This window comes from Perognathus longimembris, chromosome 1 (genome assembly GCF_023159225.1).
Source record: "Perognathus longimembris pacificus isolate PPM17 chromosome 1, ASM2315922v1, whole genome shotgun sequence".
Classification (NCBI taxonomy): Eukaryota; Metazoa; Chordata; class Mammalia; order Rodentia; family Heteromyidae; genus Perognathus; species Perognathus longimembris.
The window spans coordinates 132,991,828-133,014,628 of NC_063161.1; the positions used below are offsets into that span (position 1 = coordinate 132,991,828).

The 22,801-nt window shown below is 43.3% G+C and overlaps 2 protein-coding genes across 5 annotated transcripts in view; one reads left to right on the forward strand and one right to left on the reverse strand.

Annotated features, from left to right (window-relative positions):
• Tmod1 (tropomodulin 1) overlaps window positions 1-2,025 on the forward strand; it is a 73,567-nt gene extending 71,542 nt beyond the window's left edge. For all 4 annotated transcript variants that reach the window (XM_048337879.1, XM_048337864.1, XM_048337875.1 and 1 more), the window contains one exon: window positions 510-2,025. In XM_048337879.1, the coding sequence (XP_048193836.1) occupies window positions 510-574 (65 nt within the window). In that variant the 3' untranslated portion in view covers window positions 575-2,025. The remainder of the gene's footprint in view (window positions 1-509) is intronic.
• Tstd2 (thiosulfate sulfurtransferase like domain containing 2) lies at window positions 2,016-22,745 on the reverse strand. Its single transcript, XM_048337787.1, has 10 exons — window positions 22,554-22,745; window positions 20,692-20,899; window positions 15,556-15,866; window positions 14,267-14,387; window positions 10,821-10,946; window positions 9,600-9,705; window positions 6,789-6,907; window positions 6,223-6,381; window positions 5,502-5,640; window positions 2,016-3,216 (listed from the first exon to the last, which is right to left on the reverse strand). The coding sequence occupies exons 2-10, from the start codon at window positions 20,851-20,853 to the stop codon at window positions 2,933-2,935; spliced, it is 1,527 nt and encodes a 508-aa protein (XP_048193744.1). The 5' UTR covers window positions 20,854-20,899; window positions 22,554-22,745; the 3' UTR covers window positions 2,016-2,932.
• Window positions 22,746-22,801: the final 56 nt, after the last annotated feature.

The window sequence follows — 22,801 nt, forward strand, 5'->3', positions numbered from 1 at the left end:
TGGAAGACTGCAGTTCAACACCTTCAAGGGCATACACATGAGACCCCCCACCTCAACCAATTGCTGGATACAGTGGAACAAAAAAGGAATGGAGTTGTGGCTCACCTGACTAACAAGTGCCAAGCCTTGAGTTCAAAGCCCAGCATCACCCACATTTTTTTTTTTAAAAAAGATCCGCACTAAGGTCAACTTTTGTCTGAACTAGAGTAAAAGTCTTTAACATTGGGGGCCTTGGGAGAAAAGGAGAAACCATCTGGTAGATAATGTGGGTGTGATGTGAGGTGAGTTTATGGACAAGTCTCTCCTACCACAGGCTCATCAGCAAACACAAATTGAGAGTGTGTTGATTACACAATCCACACTAAACTGTCCTATTCAAAGCAACACAGACTTCTGACTTTGCTAACAGAAAATGGAGCTGGAGGTTCACCATTCTTTCTAGACCAATAGTAGTGGCTCCTGGTGGATGAGGGACAACTGGCTTATGTCTCTTCTCCATCTCTTTCCAGTGAGGAAGAGGAGGCTCGCAGACCTGACGGGGCCTATCATTCCCAAGTGCCGCAGTGGAGTCTAGTGCGCTGGCGCGAAGCCCACGCCTTTGAACTGGATGTGTTCTACTGACACTGTGCTTTGCGGTGGAGAGCTAGAGGCCAACGCTGGCACAAACCCCTTTTGTGGTTAAGTTCTTTATGCACTAAGGTCTTAGGTTAACTAGTAGTTGTAGCTGAATATTTTATAAACTATGGCGAATGTGAAGTTTCTCTTTAGTCACAGTTCGGTCTGGTTATTCTTTAAAAACTCAGAAGCCCTCAAGCTGGCAGCTCTTACTGCAAATGACACAACCGTGGCAGTGGCTGAACACCAGGGCCCAGGCTGGTGGCCTCGCTGTGTGGTCTAGGTGCATTCATAACGCCAAACACATAAACAACGAGCACTCTTCCACTTGGGTTTCGAGAATTATAAAATACTTTATTACGGCATAAAGAACAGATAATCACCCTTTATCTTTTAAGAACCTCGAGATTAAAGTTGCCAAATTGATTACTGAATTTAAAAACCATTTCCCCCTAAGGAATTACCCAGAGTAAAGCCACAGGACTTTGCCAGGAATCACACACACAAACACATACACACTTAAGTCCTCTTGTTGGATGTTAGAAAAAGGCAATGGTGAAATTTCAAGTTTCAGAAACCACCCAGGCAACAAACATTGCCAAGTGTTCTTTAGGAACGTGAGAATAAGGAAAGGACTTTCCTAAGTGCCCACCTCATTGTGGATGTGAAAACCTTGGCCAAATAGGTGCAAACACCTTTCTGTACTACACAGTGGGAAATGGCTTAGGAGAGGCTAACCTCCCGTGGGGTACATACATCTCCATTTCACTGTGGCTGTGGGATTTGGTGTGGGCAAAATAACAAACTTCTACTCCCTGTCTCGTCACTTACTGGACAAATCATCACTGAGCTCAGTCCGCAAACGAAGCCTCTGAAGGACAATAGTGCAGAAAGTCTGGCAACTGGAGAGTGACCACATTTTAGCTAAACTACCCCAGGATAATTATTCTGAAAAGAAAATTTTGGTGTTTCTCCTCGTTCCTTTTAACGCCATGCGTACCTTTTGGGAGCCAGTAAGAATGTCAAGCCATGTCACATCGCCCTTGTGCCTTTTAGTATATCACAGTACCAGTCCAACTAGGGTTTTTGTTTGTTGCTTTGGGAGTTATTTTCATTGGGGGGATTCAGCTTATATAAGGACAAGTGCCAAAAAGCACACTTGGGAGGCTTCTGATGGACAGGGTAAGTCCCGCCCACCGAACTGCAGTGCTGTGGATAGTACAGGGTAACTAGAAGTGGAGCCAGGGCCTCGCCATTATGAAGAGTGTTTACTTGGGCTGCCGATGGGCCTGGGAATGGTGCCAAGCTGCAGGGATGGCCATCCCCACTTGGCTTCTCCTTGAAACACAATTGCAGCTGCATTCTGCATCACTGGAAACTGCGACATATTATTAAAGCTGTTGGTCTACATGTGGCTTGGATGTGTTTCTTGGAACCCGTGCGACAGGAACATGTGCCTGGTGTGCCGACCAGAAGGCGAGGCAGCCACCAATGCTGAATGATCTAACAAAGTGTCTTGTTTAAAAAAAAAAAAAAGTCATATTCCAGATGTGGATATAAACACTACGGCTCAAATGCCAGTGCCCTCAAGGCTTAACTGAGTCTCCCTAAGCAGAGGTGAGGAATCTTTCCTGTGCCAAGGCCATTTGGATATTTATATCATTTGTAGGCCGCACGAAATTATCAGTACAGGCAGACAGCTGTGGGCAGCTGATGAGAAGCACGTGTCTGTCCTGTCATGTACCAAATGACAGGGGTGACAAACCCTTCTGTAAAGGGCCAGACAGTAACTACTGCAGCTCAACAGTGCCGCAGATTGTATGTAAAGGGATTGGGGGCAGGGGGTGCGCCACTAAATTTTCAAAAGTAGGAGGTGGGCTGAGCGCCAGTTTATAGATCTCAGGTGATCAGAGAGAAAAACCAAGGCAGGGGAAGATGGCAGATGACCCAAGTGGCAGTCTAGCCCACTCCCACAGGCACGGCGCTCCCATTTCTGCTGCCAGGAAGTCAGGTTTGCTAACAAGGACCATGGCTATGAACAGTCCTACTGCATGGCAAAGGAATGGCGTGACAAAGTTGCCAGAAGCGAGGCTTGGTTCCTCCACAGTGCTGGGATCCCACATGTGTGCTGGCATGTTCTGAACCAGAATGGTCCGGGTAAGTTCTTCTCTTGTAAAGTGTACGTGACCAACATGGTGACCAGTGGTGCCGAGGTGGCACCGACTAGCGCCAAGTTTACAACTTATTTCCGTACCCTTGGAACTCCCCTAACAGGCTCCAACTACTTTGTGAAGGTTTGGCAAAGGTTGGGCAACACTCATACAAGCAAAGGATCCTCGCCAACATCTGGGCTCACGGGGAGTGGAACAGGCAGTGAGAGTTCCCTCGGGATGCGTGGCCGCCGCGCTGTGCACTCACACTCCTCTTTAAAGCTATCCTGGGGAAGGCCTGAAGCCTGCCTGTGCCCTTTGTCTTGACAGGTGACACAACAGGCTGTAAGTCCTTGTCCTTCACAGGCAGGGCAGGTGAGAACCAGCTGGCGGCACTGAGGAGTAGAGCAGAGTTTATACTGGTCCCACTGGGCCCCACAATATGAGCATTCTAGAGTAGAAAGAAAAGCCCTGGTTATTCATCCATCTTCTGTCTCTTTCTCTCTGTCTCTGTCTCTCTCATACACACACACACACACACACACACACACACACACACTAAATGTAACTCTTAGCTTAGTAGATACTAATATATCTTAGGCCTAGAGACTTTTTAAAAAAATTTTAAATAGTAAGTCACACAGCTGGATGAGGTGGTTCACTCCTGTAATCTTAGCTTGCAACAGATGAGGTAGGAGGATTGTGAGGTCAAAGCCAGTCTGGGCTACCCAGAAACCCAGAGAAATAAAAAACAAAAAGGCACATGCATACACACAAAATTAAGCTCCCTATTTTCTAATACAATGCCTAGAGCCCTTGCCTTTTTTTTTGGGGGGGGGGGGGGTGGAAGGAATAGAGGATATAACTTTTGGAAATTGTTTTCTGACTCCTGGAGCTTGAACTCAGGGCCTGAGCACTGTCCCTGGCTTGTTTTTACTCAAGGCTAGCTTGGCTTACAGCGCCACTTCTGGCTTTTTCTATATATGCGATGCTTCATGTATACAAGGCAAACACTCTACTACTAGGCCATAGTCCCAGCCCCTCACTCACCCATTTTTATTTTTATTTTTATTTTTTCGCCAGGGCCTGGGCTCTGTCCCTCAGCCTCTCTGTGCTCAAGGCTAGTATTCTACCACTTGAGCCACAGCACCACTTCTGACTTTTTCTGAGCAGTGCATTGGAGGTAAGAGTATCACAGACTTTCCTGCCTGGGCTGGCATGATCCTCAAAACTCAGCCTCCTAAGTAGGTAGGATTATAGATGTGAGCAACCAGTGCCTGACTTCACTTTTTTTTTTGCAACCAAGAAACAGGTATAACATTTCTCTTTTCTCATGAGCCATTCTGAAAAAGGATGGTGGGAGGTGACCACTCCTTGTTAAATACCTTTCTCCTTTCAAGGAGGGCAATAGACAGAATACAGATGACCCCCACATTGCATTACTTTTGATGTGCACACCACCTCCCCAGGCCTGAGCCTCACGATTATGCCAGGACCCTTGGCCACCTAGTTCCCAAACTGCACATCATCTTTCTCAACCCGTTTTCCCTGCTAACCTCTGCTGACCACCAACACCATGGGTCTTCCTCAAGTCCCCTCACCTCTGTTATCTCCTATCACTGCTACCTTGGGGTCTTTCTCCCCATCACATGCAGACATTCCTCAAGTCCTGCCAGTATTTTCTCTGTAAAACTAACAAATCTACTCTGTACTTATTTGCAATTTATGCTACATCTACCTCCAGAAAGATCTGAAGAGCTTTCCAATAAGAGAAAGATTATTATGGTGAACAAAAAGATCAGAAAGGAAGCAAAGACACTCCAACTCTATCATTACCTCAGTCCCTATTCACAGTTCTAGAAGTTGCAGCAGCCACTACTGTGTTGTCTGTGACCTTTCCCATTCCAAACCAAGATCAGAAGTCACCTTTCTGAATGCGTTTCTCTCTCTTTACTGACTGCCTGTGCCCGGAGTGACCCTTTAGTGCAGACCCAACACTTCAGTCAAACCCAGGCAGCTTGTGCTTACCACGCTATAGCCACCCTGCCCCTGGCTTTAGCTACACCCCACTCCCCACTCAAACGTGCACAGTGAGTGTGTTCACAACCCATGGAGATCATTTGTGCCATGGATTTACTTGGCAGGCTAGTAAACTCCATGGACCCTATCTTAGAAAAATGATTTTAAATGAATAAAATAATCATGATTACAAAGGAAACCAACTGTAAATTCCAACTGTTAGAACATTTTTCAAACTATAATACAGTAAGAGGAGCAACATTAAAACATTAAATAGTAAGACTTACTGGGGAGCCTAGTAACTATTTGTGTTGTGCAGCGGTATTCCGCCTATGTTGAGATATTCACAGCAACTGTAACATCAAGTGAAAGTACTGCAGCTTCAATTGCAAGGTTACTACAACCAGGATACTACCTACCCTCTATATTGAAGGCGTTTCTGAAAACAAAGTTTTAACCACTTTTCTATCCAAGTCCACAGAACCCCTGAACTCTCTATGCTGACTCCAAGTTCAGCCCCTAATCTCACCCACTGGTCCAGCTCCTGGCAGGTACACAGGGCAGGTGCGATCATGCTCATTTTGAAAGGCTATTGCTGTTTGCTCCACTGCTGTGTCTCCCACTGCTGGGGACGCACCGGTTTCCCTCAGCATTTCTGGAATGGTGGATGGAATGGTGCCTGCCTCCAATATGGGCTCTGGACCCGGGATGACCTACCTGACACCACAGCACTGTTGTAGGACAGGGCATAGCGCTCATCAAAAACAAACAGCTTCCCTTTGTAAAAACCATTGGGAAACTCTTCCAGGTACTTGTGGATGCCGCCCTTGAGCTGGAACACTTCCTTACACACTCCCTGGGTGTGGAAAAACATCAGGAAATCTGAAGAAATAAGCAGAAACCTAGAAGAAGCTCCATAGAGTGGTGGAAAGTGACCAAGTGGAGGATTCCCCACCTCTGCTGCCAGCCAGGGGCTCTGGTCCCCCCCCCCCCCCGGAGACAGAGAGGAATTGATAATTAAAGGGTCAAGGAACCAAGTGGTCAGACCTGGCCTCCTGGGGGGATGGGTGATGAAGACACTGAGGCCTTCACCCTCTAAGACCCTGATGATCCAACTATTTTTGCTACCCCCTAAATATAGGAAGCCATCTGTTGCGACATGTAATATTATACATTTGTGCTTGGGATCAAGCAAAAGGATTAGGAAAGAGGTTTGGCTAAACTTTCTCTATTGCACTTGATGAGTCTCCAGGACTCTTACGTACTTTTCTCATCTTGAGATTTAAGAACCTCAGGTGTATAAACTCAACACCTGAACTAAACAAGGGGAAAAGAAATCCCCTGGCTGGCTGGGGATAGGTCAGGGATGAAGGAAGGGAATGAGAAGCTCCACACAGGCAGCGGGGGAGCTTTTTCAACACCCAGGGAAGTAGCTCACCTTGGCTTTGAGGTACGCTGAACCACGCTCACAACGGATGCCCCCGGTGCAGTACATCAGCACTTTCTTCTCTCTGAACAGTTCTAGATTTTTATCAACATAGCTAGGGAAATAACTGAATTTCCTGATGTCTGGGGCCAAACAGCCCTGAAATCGCCCCTACAACACAGAAACAATGGAAGGAAAGTTATCAGGAAAACATATCTAGGGGGAATAAGTTCTTTCCATATATCAACACCCATCATGGCAAATAACTTTACTAGTGGCTTCTCTCTGATCTGGAATTAGAAGTAAGGCTGGTAGACTGTGGGTCACCCTCCTACAAACTCCTCAAGGGAATTGGAAAGCCTCCCCCAAATAAACTTCATAAGATCACTGATCAAGGGTAGGCTCAAGGGAGGCAAAAATATATTCTGTGCCAAGACGTTGTTAATTCACATTTTCTTTAACCTTGTTACCAGATCCTGAGAGTTCAAGGCTAGAACTGGAAGGAGATCTGTGTGATCAAAGGTTCCCCTGGAGAAATATACTGTTGTTCACTGAACCTAATTCTGGCTCTTACTTACTATTTTGCTTTCATAGAAGTTTCTGCAATCTAGTAGGATAGTATCACTTTGTTCTGGATTTGCCTGAGATAAAAACTTCTCTACTTCTTTATGAAACTCGCCTGGTGATAAATGGATTCCTAAAACCAAATCAAAAATATTACATTAAGAAAAAACAAGAAAATAAATAAAACCTAAGCACAACCAGCCTAATATGACTTGTTTCTTTCCATCGAAACTTCTGGCAATGACAACTGTCTTCCAAATGATAATCTCTGACGGTCCTAATAACAAGGCATCCTCAATCTCCCTGATCCCAATATCCCAACTTGAGGACCTCAAAGACCTGGTAGTTTAGCAGTAAGTATAGCAGCCTCATAGTTGGTAGTATAATGAGTGAAACATCAACAGCTGGGATCCGTTTAGGTTTAATCGCCCAGCTACTGATGGTCACTAGTGGGCCACCATTCCACATCACTGCATGGGAAGCGTCAGCTACATACTTGATTACAGGCTTTAAACTGTTCTATACAAAGGTAGAGACCAAGTTTAAGGGAAAAACTCAGACTTGGAATAAGTATCTGAGAGCATAAAGCTGTGGAATGAAGAATGTTTTCTTTTTAAGTGAAAAAGTAAAAAGCAATGTGTCTAAGTCTATAAGCATGAGGAAACAAAAAAAGATAGGAGTTTGAGACACTGACAATAGGATAGACACGAAAAAGACACTAGTGTTTGTAAAAACACTAGATGTGAGGAAAAGAAAAAGCACAAAAACAAGTTGAGAGCCTCAGTCTGATGGAGCTCTTTGCCTTTTGGCTCTACAGAACAGAAACATTCCCCAATCTTTGGGGGTCCAAACATCTCAGTATATTGAGAAGGTTTTGGTGAACTTAGATTGGGGGTAGCTACAGTTAAAGGTGGCCACACTCTACTCATGATAAGGCTTCACAACACCAAACGAGCCACACTCCACCCAGGGATGGATCCCAACAGCCACCTGACAGTGTTCTCTACCGTGGAGAGAAAAGAGGCTTCAGAGCACAGCACAGCGGCCTGCACCTCTACCTACGCAAGCGAGGATTACAGGGAGAATGCAACCAGGCCCTTTGCTATTTAAGTCAGTGTAATGTAACTTCATAGATACCAGAACAGTGGGCAAAAAAGGACATTCAAAAATCTGTGAGAGGTGTAGAATGGTACTACTATAGGAGCCACAGGGCAACAATTGATTTCCTGTTTAGTTGATGTTCAACAGGCCATAGTTCATGAGAAAGAAGCATAGTGCCTGGAACCCACTCTCTCCCAAACTCCTGAGCACTGTCCTACCGCCAAGAAAACCCATAGTTGTCAGACTGTCTCCTGCTGGAGGGACACATGCAGATGCAGCTGTTTCATTCTTATCTTCTCACACATGGGTTGCTTTTTCCTAGCTGTGTGTCTTTCCCTCCACTTAACTCTTGGCCTTCTTTTAAATATTGACATATTAAAAATGAACACTGTGAGAGTGCTCTTTCTGATGAAGAAGTTCATACTATCCATGAAATAGCCATGTGTGGAGAAGGAAGGAAAAAAGGAACTGAACTTGAATCTGATCCAGTCTTTGGCCCTGTGCTGTCTGACACGGCAGCCACCAGTCACCTGTGGCTGACAAGCACTTGAAATGTGGTTTGACATATGCTATAATAAAAGTGACATAATGGATTACAAGGACTTGGTATGAAAAAAAGGGTATTTACTAATTTTTATATTAATTACACATTAAAATAATATTTTTGATATACTGCATCTTAAGCAAAAGCATGCAATTTAGTGTCAGCTACTTTTTATATGTGGTACCAGAAAGTATCAAATTACATACTTCATATATTTCTGCTAGACAGCACTATTCTAAATCTACTAATCTGAAGGAAGTACATGGAACAGAGAAATAGCCCATAGGGACACAATTAGCATTATCTAGATAGAAACTCCACAGGCCAAATGCCCTAACTTCTTCAAAAACTAAAGTGTAAGGGGTAAGACAATGAAGGTAAATATGTATATTTATAGACCTAGTGGTATAAATGAACCATAATGGGTCTCATTCAAATTCTAATGAAAACTTAAAAAAATGACGACACAACCAGGAACTGATACCTGAAAATATTAAGGACTTATTGCTAAAACATGTTAGACATGATATTTTATCTAGAGACGCATCCTAAAGTATTTATGAATGAAATGGCATGGCACTGGGATTCTACTGAAATGGGAGAAGGAGACAGTGCAGAAGAATGCTGACCATGAGTGAGAAACTGCTAAAGCTGAGTGGTAAATATGTGGAAGTAAGTTTATTTTCTCTTCTTTTTAATATTTGGGCATTTTCATAGTAAAAAGTAAAATGAAATCAAAACCTCATCAAATGTTTTTCAACCACCAACAGTAGCCACCAGGGAAGATGGGGAAGAACATTCTAGAGCATTACAAACTGCTTTGCTATTGAAAGCCATTTGCCCCCTGTGCCAAAAGGACTCTGTGTTCTATTCTGATGACAATTACTTACATATAATAATTACTCTTCCCAACTTGCTATCTTTGGAAAGAGCCAATAGCTTCTTACCAAACCATCATCCAGAAGAATCCGATCATTCTAAGGGCAAATCTGCAATTATCATAGCACCACAGAGAAGCACCAAGTGAAGCAGTGGATGAACTGAAATGTTAGCCACTCCAACACTATCTTAAAGATAAAGAGTTTCATGACAACTTTTGCTGACCAGCATCTAATTTCTTATTTGTCAATTAACATTGGTCCCATGACAGAAAGCACAACTTTTCTGAAAACAAGCATACCAGGCTTCTTGTAGGAGATCTTACTGGGGCTGATCCCCATGGGCACGATTTCTTCAAACACACCAACACGCAATTCTGGGAAACAGTGAGCGCCTCCTTTGCTGGCCTAGCCAATGAAAAACAAAACAGGATATATGGTCTTCCTATCCCACAGCCAAGTCCAAAAGAAATTCCAAATGTAAGAGGTGAGCTATGCTCTGTTTTGTACTGATAGCTGAAGGCTCAAGAAACCTCAAATGGGGCTGCGGATATGGCCTAGTGGCAAGAGTGCTTGCCTCGTATACATGAAGCCCTGGGTTCAATTCCCCAGCACCACATATATAGAAAACGGCCAGAAGTGGCGCTGTGGCTCAAGTGGCAGAGTGCTAGCCTTGAGCAAAAAGAAGCCGGAGACAGTGCTCAGGCCCTGAGTTCAAGCCCCAGGACTGAAAAAAAAAAAACAACAACTCAAATGAGGAAAAAAAAATTAGTGAAGTTTTACAGCTCAGAATGTTCCAGATAAGTTAACATGTTAATACATATTTATCACAATATCACAATATTTATGTTTCTAGGGCTACAAGCATTTAAGGAAGCACCGCTAAGTTACAGCCATTGTTCTGGAGCAATGACCTTCCTTTTCTTTATGTCACCAGCAGGAACTCTACAAAGGCATTTGCCATCACCTCATCACTGACAGTGAGAGAACAAAAGTCACTCACACACAGCAGCTCACAGTGAAAGCGACACTCCCCAACATACCCCATGTGACATGAAGCGTTCATCTTTCAATTCCAGCTCTTCTAAAAACATAGTACAACACAGCAATCTGTTGAAACAGTCTCTCAAATGAACAAACCTGTCCAAGTATGAGCCCTAGGTTGTATAATGGTGACATTGTTGGGGGAAGACTGAGGCCCAGAAAGGGCCCAGCTGACCCATGGTAACATGGAGACTCAATGGAAGGCCAGCAGCTAGCACAATCCTTCCAGTGCACTATCTCATGATGCAAAGGGGAAAAAGGACTTATTTGGCACTGTGAGCTTCTCCACACTGACCTCCACTCCATGAGGCCCACTGAGGTAAAAGCAGACAGCTCTAGAGTCCATATGTTTTTTGTTTCCATTTCCTGGAGCTGGAGCTCATTTTGATATTATTTTATATGATCAGAGGCACAGAGGCACTATACCTTTGTGTTCCTCCCTGAGGAGTATCCTCCTTTCTACTTGTCATTTCTCTTACCTTAAAATCATCTTTACACAGGTAATCCTTAAATAATGGGCAAGAAAGCATGACTTCCACGTAGAGTCTGGTGGCCAATTTGCTTCCACCGACGGTCCCATTGATTCCTTCGGTAGCAATTCGAACCTGAGATGCAAGAAACAGAGTATGTTCTTAGCTGTCTTTCAAGGCTAGAACAAAGGCTCGTGGAGGTTTAATTTGCCACCAGAGTGTGTTTCATTAAGTGGCTCAGTTCACAGGTTAAAGAAGATACTCAGTTCACGTGTGCTGAGTAATTTGAGTAAAATTTTTGGCAAAGTCCAATAAGCAAAGTCTAGCCTAAACCAGGTGTTATCACAGAGTCTTACGGAGGCCACCAGAGCTAGGATGAAGTTAATTCTGTGCTTACATGTTGTACAGCCCACAGAATGTTAACTGACTTTCTGAGCTTCATTTTTTGTTAATAAAAAGAGGATAAAAGAACAGCAAAAATCAATTTAAAAAAATAGAAACTGCTGAAGTCCTAAAGCACAGCACACTCAGGACAGGGCACGGATGTATCCCCTCTGGAGGGGAAGCAACCACTGCAAATGCACCCACTGCAATCCAAGTTCTAGGACGAGGAGTGTGTCTCTTTTGTCCACTAATGTATCTCTAGTGCCTAGAACAATGCCTGCCACGTGGTGGGTCTGTTGCATAATGCACATGTACTCACATCTGGACTCCCTGGCTTCTCTTGGAAATACTTCATGGCAAGGAGACATTAGAACCTGGTGTAGAGCACCTTCCATTCAGGGCATTCTCTGGGGGCCCTGAAAAATGGCTGGTTCTAGTATTACAAATCCTTTAGCTGAGTTTAAAGATAGATTAGCTTCCAAAGGAACCATTTCTAGAGAAAAGTCCAAGAAAAATGCAGCTCTGTCATGGTACTCTTTGGGTAAAGTGATTTAATGCAAGTTCTAATATTGTTACTACTATTGATATACTAATGCATCAGAATTTCAAAGTTTTCAGTTGCTGCCTCTGTCAGTGTGCAGGAAAAGTAGTTAGGTTGTTGCTTCAGTCAATCCAATTCCTTAGAGCATGGATATACAATTGGATCCACTCCATGAGCCAATGTTCATGACATTACTGAATTCCATAGTAAAGATTCCAGATTACCATGGACAACTTGAGAAAAAGTGGTGCAGTTTCGGGCAACTCTGGGCATGGGGGAGGGAAGCAGAAGGCATGCGCAGTCTCTGTTGCACAGGCCCCTGAACCCACCACCAACTTACAGAATACTACATGGGAAAACAGTCAGGAAATCTACTCCAAAACAGCCTGACCAGAGGCAGTGTGATGAGTGCATACTACTATGTGACTATTTTGGGGTAGGGTAGCAGATTCTTTTCTCTTTTAATCTCAGAACCCAAATAAATGGCAAGCACATCTACACCCTACATAACTAGGGCAGAACCATGTCTTAACTCATGTATTGCCCTAGTAAGCTCTAGGATTCTTCATTACAAAACTTTAAAGGAAGCTCCTTGTTAAGAGATGCTTTTTGTCTAAGAAACAGGGATAAACAAGAATCAGCACTCATGCAACACCTGCCATGAAACAGGTACATTATGTGGTAATTCAGAAAAGTAGCCACTGCAATCCCTTTTTATCCAGAGAAGGAAAGAGAGGCTCAGGGGAATCAAGTAATTTCCCTATTGGGCTACAGATCTGGAAAAACAAACAAACAAACAAACAAACAAACAAAAAACAGACCAGAAGTGCAGAGAAATCAAGTTAACTTATCCAGTGGGAAGTAGATCTGAAATACAAAACCAGAAGGAAAGAGAGGTTCAGGGAAATAAAATAATTTCCCTAGTAGGATGAAGAACTACAATGTATCTGTTTTGTAAAACCAGACCTTTAGGGTTCTGTATCTTATAATGTGTCCTTCCCAAAGTTTCCCATCTATCACCTCTAATTTCTTGATGATAAAGATATACAGTATTTTGTATGTCTACTGACTTTAATTGAAATAAAATGTTTATACCTACAGCACTTTGTATTTCTACTACTGCCTTTAATTGAAATGAAGTGTTTATTCTTACAGTATTTTGCATTTCTACTGCCTTTGAGATAAAATGTTTATACTTACGGAAATTAAAAAAGATATACAGTAATAAAAACAAGCACCTCTTAATTCTAGAATGTTCAGGCTCTCTTCTTTCCTTATCTTAGCACCAATATTCTGCCAAATCTAACAGCACAAAATTCTCTCACTAAACTGGCCACAGAGAAGCTTTAAAGCCTGGGAATTTGGACCTGCAGTCTAGGGAGATGCTGCCACCTTGTGGCTAAAACCATTCATTGCTACATAACTAGGGCAGCCCACTGAGGCTGGACTAAGAAAATCTGCCTTTAAACCAGAAATTGATTTCATATTTTGTACATTTGGTGAGAGTACCTTTCTTCCAAGGTTCTCTGGATAGAGATGGTGATATGTATTCACTTCATAAATATTTGTTTGTTTGTTTTTTTGACCAGTCCTGGGCCTTGAACTCAGGGCCTGAGCACTGTCCCTGGCTTCTTTTTGCTCAAGGCTAGCACTCTGCCACCTGAGCCACAGCGCCCCTTCTGGCCGTTTTCCATATATGTGGTGCTGGGGAATCGAACCGAGAGCTTCATGTGTAGGAGGCAAGCACTCTTGCCACTAGGCCATATTCCCAGCCCCTCACTTCATAAATATTTACTGATGTGTTTAACTGTGTGTCAGAAATTGTGCAAGGAACTGGGTATATCATGGTTGATAAAAATACAGCATTTTTCCTTTTGGAGCATAAGAGTAAGGGAGGTCACAAATAATAAGATCTAAACTACAAATATTACAAGTATTATGAAAATGACTGTGAGATGCCATGAATGATTATCCTGGGGAAAATGAATTTAGATTGAAGGTCCATTAGGGTCTTTTGAGAAAAAGAGGGAGTACGAGTAGTTTTCCTACAAAAGAAGAGCAAGGACAAACAAGCAAGCAAACAAAACACCCTTGGCAGATGTTAAGAAATGTAACAGCAGAGAAGGAAGGAATGCCTGGCTATATATTCTTATAACTTATATTCTTTTTTTTTTTTTTGCCAGTCCTGGGCTTGGACTCGGGGCCTGAGCACTGTCCCTGGCTTGTTTTTGCTCAAGGTAGTACTCTGCCACTTGAGCCACAGTGCCACTTCTGGCCACTTTCTATATATGTGGTACTGGGGAATCGAACCCAGGGCTTCATGTATAGGAGGCAAGCACTCTTGCCACTAGGCCATATTCGCAGCCCATAACTTATATTCTTAAATAACGTGTTGATAGTGTTTAGCACTCGATTGAATGTCCAGCGAGACTTCCCGATGGTGAACCATTACACAGTGGGCACTGGCTCTGTGTTCCACGGCTGGAAGGCAAGACCAGCCGGGTGCAGGGGGCATGTGGAGAGGGGTTACCTTGCCAGTGAGATGCAGATGCTGACACAGCTTTGTCTGCCAGGCACAGATCCGATGGGGCTCCTCCAGGTCCCGGTAGCAGTAATAAAGTAGCACCTCCCCTTCCTCACTGCCCTGGGCACTACGAATAGAAGATCAGAGGGCAAGAGCACATGAGCCACTGGGGGCAGGGGAGTGAAGGGAGCACAATTCATAGAGTATACTCAGGTAGTATGGGAGGAAGGCAAAGACAGAAACCCATTCTCCTCTGAAATGGAGAGTAACTAACTAGTCAGTGTCTGCACTGCACTTCCTACTTTACAAAAGCCAAGTTTACTTAGTGCTCTTCATTTAATAGTCATAACCAAGAGATAAGGACTGTAACTCTGTTTTATACAGAAGCTGGAAATTTGAGTCTTGGAAAAAGTAAGACTTTCTATCAAAAATCACCACAGCAAAGGGGCTGCAGGCATGGCTCAATTGGTAGAATGCCTGCCTAGGAAGCTTAAAACCTTGAGCTTTAAAACCAGTACTACCAAAAAAACCCCACAAAAAACACCCACCCCCAAACCTCCTTTACACATTTTACAGTCAAAATTTCTACCAGAAACAATCTTTGTATCAGTATAAATTGGCTTTGCCTTCAAGTATATGAAATGAGAAAGTAGCCTGACCACTAGCAGCCCATCATTCTTACAGTGCAGTAATCTATGTGTGTTCATTCATTCTCCTGTTTCCGACATCTGCAATTGTTGCTAGATTCTTTAAATGAATGAAACAGCTCTGAATATTCCTGTTCAAAAAATTTTCTGGACATGTTTTTATTTCTCTTGGTTAAAAGCCCAGGAATCGGTCAGGTCATAGGGAAGAAGATATATAACTTTTTTTGTTGTTGTTGTTGTTTTTGGCCAGTCCTAGGCATTGGACTCAGGGCCTGAGCACTGTCCCTGGCTTCTCTTTGCTCAAGTCTAGCACTCTGCCACTTAACCCACAGCGCCACTTCTGGCCGTTTTCTATATATGTGGTGCTGGGGAATCGAATCCAGGGCTTCATGTATACAAGTCAAGCACTCTTGCCACTAGGCCATGTTCCCAGCCGATATATAATTTACAAAAGAACCTGCCGAGCACTCTTCCAGAGTGACAGTACCACATTCTGTTCTTTCGGCCACCAGCAACTATTCCAGTTGTCCCACATTGCCATCCTCTTTAGCGGAAGGCGGGTCTTCTCACTTAAGTAGGTGGGCTGTAGTAACTCGTAGTGGTTGGGAACATTTTAAAAATCAAACCAAAACAGAATGAAAATTTTACCTTATCAGCTCATCAGTGCTAACGTGGCTGATGTCAGGGAGCCATGCAGACACATGGCTGTGAGTGGAGGACTCTTCTTGTGAGTTCTTTCGGTCTGCAGACACAAGGCTCTTGGAGGCACTCAAACTGGCAGCCAGTTGCTTCAAATTAGCAGCAGTCTGGAGATGAATTTCATCAGCATGTTGTGTTGCCACATGTCTGTGGATGCTGGTCTGGTCTGTGAACAGACGTTGACAGCACTTCCACTGGCGTTCCTCACATTCCAAAGGAGGGGCTGGAACTTGTTTGGTTTTGACAAAAAGGGCAAAGGCCTGAAATTACATTGCAAATACTATCACAGCTAAGTATTTTTAGATTTATGGCCAATGGAAGATTTGATGAAATCCCTTCTGTTATCTTTCTATTGGGAGTTCCAGTTTTATGTCTTATTATTGTGTGGGAGTTCTCTGAGAGAGTAGCAGCTCTCAGATTAGTAACCTTGGAAGAGATCATTAAAAAAACTAAAACCAGGCTGGGAATATGGCCTAGGGGCAAGAGTGCTTGCCTCATATACATGAAGCCCTGGGTTCGATGCCCCAGCACCACATATATAGAAAACGGCCAGATGGTGCTGTGGCTCAAGTGGCAGAGTGCTAGCCTTGAGAAAAAGAAGCCAGGGACAGTGCTCAGGTCCTGAGTCCAAGGCCCAGGACTGGCAAAAAAAAACAACAAAAAACCTAAAACCAGAGAGTCTATATTATGGTTGTCAAAGTTATCAGAATCAAAATTTTATCCACAGGATGAAAAATCTAAGTCACACACACACACACACACACACACACACACACACACTTTCATTGTTTCCAGAAGCCCATATATTAGATTGGAACGATAAGATATAGCATCTTATCCTGGCCTTTTATATTTTCACTTACAGTTGGAGCTTTACCACCTAAGGCACAGATGCACTGCTGGCTTTATTGCTGGGTAATTGGAGAAAACTCTCTCAGACTGGAGGTGGCTTTAAACCAAGATCCTCAGATTGCAGCCTCTGGAGTAGATAGTACGATAGGCCTGATTATGCCATCAGTACAGCCTCACCTTTTTTTCTCCCACATCTGTTATCCAACTCATCAACTCTACTTCTAAAATACACCCAGAATCCAATCACTTCTCACCAACTCTCTAGGCTACCCTTCTGCTGATCCAAGCCACCATGTGTTCCCAGAACTATTGTAATACTCACTCTGTTGGGGGGGGGGGCATCAGACTGGCTCCATCTCAGATTAGTTAGACAGAGCAGAAGCTGACCCCAACTTCACCAAGATCTCCCCTGCCCCTGAGCTTCAGAGTTGAGGGCCCTGCCCTGTCCAGGGACCACCTAAGTTGTGGGCCATTCAAGGTTAAACCTGTGCCCTCCTTCAAGGAGCAGCCTTACCCCCCGCCCCCATGAGTAAGCGGACTCACGCACTTCTTCAAATGCTGCTAAGTGATAAGGCCTTTTTCTGACCACCTTACATAAACAAGCAAACTTAAATCTCCTTACATTTAAATTTTGCCTATTAATACTTGTCACAACTGTTTATATATTATATAATAATTGCTTAGTACCTGTATATCTTCCCTATAAAATGTTATTTTCTAGAATTTACTTAGTAATCTGCTAAGGATAAAATGAAATGGGTAGTAAAATATATTACCAATAAAAGAGTATACTCTTTCTTGGAAAAGTATTTAGTAGGATTAAAGGATGTCAATAGTATAGTTTCATCTAGCTTAGTTTAAAAAGGAAGGATCTGAATTTCAGGCAAATATTAGTACTATCATACTACCATTTATTTCCAAAAAACAAAATGATAAACTATGGCGTAAATTTACCAAGAAATAGTAAGCAACTTTAAACTGTATGAAAAACCATTTATATTATGTTACGTGAAAGAGTTGGATAGAATCTGCTGATATGACATAATCTGAATGGCACTTTAAAGTACAGTGAAAAAGACTAAAGTATTTGAAAATGTCCTGATGTGTTTCTTGGAAATTAATGTATGATTACTTTTGTAGAAAATACTTGTTTATTGTTTTAAAAAATTAACAGAAAATTTCTTAGCCAATCACCAGCGGAAAGACATTCAAATTACTTTCAATATTTGCAATGCAATGTGCATTTCATGCATACATCTTCCACTCCTTTAAGCATCTATCTACTCAGGATATACATCTAGAAGAAAACTTGGAGTAGAAAACCATGATTCGGTTCCCGAGCTACTCGGACTTGATTTGACACTCAAGCAAATGACTGAGGAGAAGCAACGTCGCTTACAAAAGCAAAAGCGGGAGCCGCGCTGCCCCCCCCCACGGTGGGCTTGGGAAGTCCTTGCCAGGCCCGCGGCCGGCCGGGCACCGCGCCCAGCCCGGCGCCCCCAGGACGCGTAAGGAGCCTGAGGACGCGTGGACGGCGGGCGGCCCGTCCCGCGGGGCTGCGCTGCGCCTCGCCCTGACCACGTTCCCCTGGGAACTTTAGTGTTTGTACATAGCACATGGGTTTAATGACTCCCCGTGATTCTGACCTGTCCCCATTCGTCATTTCTTAAAACTCTTGTGTTTTTATAATAAAAATCAAAGCCCCGTGGGGGGAAAAAAAAAGAAGAAAACTTGGTGGATCAAAAAGCACAACATTTTAAATTATGATAAAATTGTACCACTTTATGTTTTCACCCACAAAGCGTGTATGTGGCCTCAGCAAAAGGAGTGTTACCCAATTTTTATTTGCATGCCTTTGATTAGCAGTAAGTTTGAAGTTTCCATGATCTTTTGTTAGATCATAGCTATTAAATACTTTCCCTGGCTTTTCATTTGGCTTTAAGGTGCCTTATGGGTTAAATAAGATATGTTACTTTCAGCTTTGCAAAGTACAATGTATCCTGTCTAGTGGGGGTGGGGGTGGAACATTTTATACACACATACACATATAGTCAAATAATTTTTAAGTGCATTCAAGACTTCTGTAAAGTATCCTTAAGTACATACTTTGTAGATACATCACAGATTAAGAGCATCATGCTGGACCCTCCTCAACTTGTGCAAGATGGATCTAGACTAGATAGGATTGCAATAGGGTAGGGTAACCACCCTATTACAGGACTTTTTTTTTTTTTTTTTTTTTTTGCGGGGGTAGGAGGGGTGGGCGGTGTTGGTTGTGGGGTTTCAACTCAGGGCCTGGGCCCTGTCCCTGAGCTCTTCTGCTTTACCACTTTGAGCCACAGCACCACTTCTGGTTTTTGAGTGGTTAACTAGAGAAAAGTCTCACAGGGACTTTTCTGCCCAGGCTGGCTTCAAATCAGGACTCTCAGGTTAGAAGACATTCTTTAGCCTTTCTTGAGGTTAATCCTTCAAGACAGGCAAAGAGAAAACATTATTTAAACCTGGTAAGCATTTGTCTATCAAATTACCTTGCTAGTAACAGGAACAAATTGACACTGTATACTTCCTAACAGAACTCAAAAGCAGTACAGTATCTCAGGTTGTGAAAGCAAAACCTAGATCTAACTATAAGGAGATATAAGTCAAAATCAAACCAAATGACATTCTAAATAAACACAATTTGTAATTTTCCAAAAATGTCATGATCATATCTAAGGGAAAAGAAAAAGAATTCTGGTTTGAAAAGTCTAAGAAATGTACTCACTGCCTTACATATGAAACTGTAACCCTTCTGTACATTACTTTGACAACAAATAAATAAATAAACAAACAAATAAAAAGAAAGTATTCTAGTTTAAAGAAGACTAAGGCCAGGAATGGTGGGTAATGCATGTATGCCAGTGCTCAGGAGGATGAGGCAGGAGTTAAGGCCACCCTGAGCTACACCAAGAGATTCTGTCTCAAATAACAGAACGACCACTGAGAAGACATGACAATTCAACTATGTGACCTGAGAGCAGAACTTCTCTAACAGTCAGTTTGGAGAGCTGGGGGGTTTGGTAGACCACCTACCTGGCAAGCACAGGGTTCTGAGTTCAAACCCATACCATCTAAGTCCTCCAAATCCACACACTTAAAAGCCATCTGAGGACTAATGGTAAAACATGAAGGGAAAGTTCTGAATATAGGGAATATGTGTATTGTTCATACAATTCCTGCAATTTTTCCATGTGTTTGAAATTATTGCAAAATATCAGTGTTACAGACTTTTCTGTACCCTTTGAATTTCATGGTCAAGGGAATCCAGGGGACAGCTAGAAAGTTACTAGCAGAAAGCTATTCTTCACTGACAAGGAACCAATAACAGATGGCTGGCTGTACGAAAAGGCTGCAGACTGAAGGTAAGAATACTTCAATTGCATTTCCTCAGTCATTCTTGTCCTTCCTATGAGTCTCAGGAGAACCATTTCAATCAATGGTTTCTACCAAAAAAAAAAAAAAAAAAAGACCAATAGCACATGAGAGCAATGGCAATACTAAGTCCATTACAGCACAAAGCTGTAGTCACCAAGCCTGCAGCATTCTGGGATGCTTTGTTCTACTACTCCAAAGCAATAGAACCCAGTCAGTTGGACCAGACCAGAAATCTTATCTCAACAGTCAGCAGGGTCCAGTAACAGCCTCGAGTCTGGTAACCTTGCTAAAAGACAGCTTCCCTATTGCCTATCTGTTCTCTTTATGATTATGTGTCCTGGATTCCTGGCATTCCTCCCATAACCCTGAGTGGGCAAAGAAATCCTATCCGTCTATAATCTACCTTGCACAAATACTGCACTATAATTGTTTCAGGGCCACATATTTTCTTCAATTCTCCTTTGCCTGGCACTGAATATATAGTTGTCCCTCACTATATCACAGCTCACTTATTGAGGCTTCACTGTATCGAGTTTTGTTTTTTTAAATACATAGTGATTCCTCACCTATCTGTGAAAGTTATGTTCCAGAGACCCCCACGATAGGTGAAAATCTGATTAGTAGCAATAAGTGAACCATGATATAGTGAGGGACGACTATGTAATGCTGGTATTTCATAGATTTTCACAGTGGTCTCTATGGGTGAAGGACCACTGTACCCTGACTACTCTTGACCAGACCAGACTGTACCAGACTGAGGACAACCTGGACAAGCTGATTCTAGATTTCTAGATCATGAAAACATCAATAGCAATTTACCTTTTTCTTTGCAAATGAGTATTTCTTCTTTGTATTGCCATCTAACTCTACTTTGAGATTGCTGCTGGGACTAGTAAGACTTGTATCCTTTATTTCCAGGTCAAAAAATTTTAGTACACAGGTCTCCAGGTCATCTTGATCTGATGAGGTAGAAGAAGGCATCTGTTTTGGTGCTCCTTAGGGCAGATTCTTTTCAGTCCAGTGCCTCCTGAGACAAAAGCAAGGGAGAAACAGTAATGTCTAAGTCTTTGGTTACTTTTCAAAGTAAGTATGAAGCTAAGTAATCATGCAAATCAGCATGGGCCAAGCAACATAGGCTATCCATTTATTCACTTGCTGTTTCAATTTTAGTACTTATTTAACTATTCAACCCAGGTACTGTACTACACAATGAATAAAGTCTTTTTTTTTTTTTTTTTTTTGCCAGTCCTGGGGCTTGGACTCAGGGCCTGAGTACTGTCCCTGGCTTCTTTTTGCTCAAGGCTAGCACTCTACCACTTGAGCCAGAGCGCCACTTCTGGCCATTTTCTGTATATGTGGTGCTGGGGAATTGAACCCAGGGCCTCATGTATACGAGGCAAGCGCTCTTGCCACTAGGCCATATCCCCAGCCCCAAATAAACTCTTCATAAAGTTTACAATCCAGTGGGGAGAGGCAACTAATCAAGAAAATCAGATGATGGAAACAACTGGGAAGAAAAGTAAGCAGGGTAAGGAGGCAGAAGACCAACCACCATGCAGTAAAAAAGCTAGCCAACCCAGACCATGCAGAGACTATGTCCAGAGAATCATGTAGAGAGGACCTAAGAACTTCTAGCTACTAGCCAACATCAACTGACAGGCTCTCAGATGTCTTTAGTTCCAGCCCATCTTTGAGCTGTGAGACAAGCTGTCCCTGTTGTGCCCTATCCAAATTCCTGCCCACAAAGTAATACACGGTTATTTCATGTCACCACTGGCTATTTCATTGTCTCCCAAAGACAGTCTTGAAGGAAGTAGCATGGAGTGGACAGCAACATTCTGAAAGGAGTGGTAAGAGACAGAGAGGCCCCAGAAGAGGGTGCAGATAAAACCACCAACAATGAGAAAAAATGCAGGAGAGACATGACAACAACCCTTGCCAAGTCACAACTTTATCTGTGGGGTACTCTGTGTAAAAGCAGTTTACACATGGGGAGAGGGGGCTATGTATAACGATATCCATAGCCCCATAACTCACAATTATGGAGACTTGTGGAGAACACACAAATACAGAGCACAATCAGGTAAAGAAAACAGTGAATACATATTCCTAAAATGTTGGTAACTAGATTTATCAGAGGAAGAGAAAGAACACAAGTAATGAGGGCAGAACCCTACAGGCTATCGTTTGGAGTTTGCAATGGAAAGTTTGTGCAGAGTTTTAAACAAAAGCAGTAACACAGGCCTGATTATGGATGTGATTTGAAAGTATAACGGCAGAGTTAAGGATAAATGGCTGTGAAAGGAGAAAAGAGATCTAATGATTCCTCCTTGAATTTACGGATAAAACAATCGTAGGACAGTGCCATTTAGTGACATGGCTAAGTGGGGAAGGATTTTAAGGACCAGAGAGTAAAACTTCAGATGACCATGGAAAAGGCAATGTGGTGCTCACCAAAGGCATCAGGGCACGCTGTACCTGTAAACTGATTCCAACAGGCCATTGGGAATAGATTACTAAAACAATAACGTGCCACTGCAGGCTAAGGTCCGGATGGGTCCGTCCGACCCAGGGGCAGCGCGACGCACCGCCTCTCGCCCGGGGCCCCACCGCTCCTGTAGGCCTGGCCCAACCTTTCCCACAAGCCGAAGACTGAAGGTGGGAATGAGATGAGCACCTACCCACAAGTCAGAACCCCTCCTCAAGGTCCTTCTTGGTCGAACTGATTACCGCCTAGCAATACATGTGGTCCTCCGCTCACACTCCAGCCAGAGCGGCGGAAGAGCGGCCCGGAAGTCGCTTCGCTCCGGAAGTCCTCGCGACCTCGGCGCAGGGGCCGCCGGGAAGTCCTGGGCACAGGGGGCGGGGCGAAGGAAGTGGGCGGGCGCGGCGCGGCAGCGGCCCTCGCGCGGCCCGGCTCCTCTCACAT

Bases quoted from the DNA above. Each gene is read 5' to 3' on its own strand.
- Tstd2 (XM_048337787.1), bottom strand. From the start codon at position 20,853: ATGCCTTCTTCTACCTCATCAGATCAAGATGACCTGGAGACCTGTGTA. The intron at 15,867-20,691 runs GTAAATTGCTAT...ATGTAATTTCAG, and splicing joins ACTCATTTGCAAAGAAAAAG to GCCTTTGCCCTTTTTGTCAA. The intron at 9,706-10,820 runs GTAAGAGAAATG...TTCATTGGCTAG, and splicing joins TGTGTAAAGATGATTTTAAG to GCCAGCAAAGGAGGCGCTCA.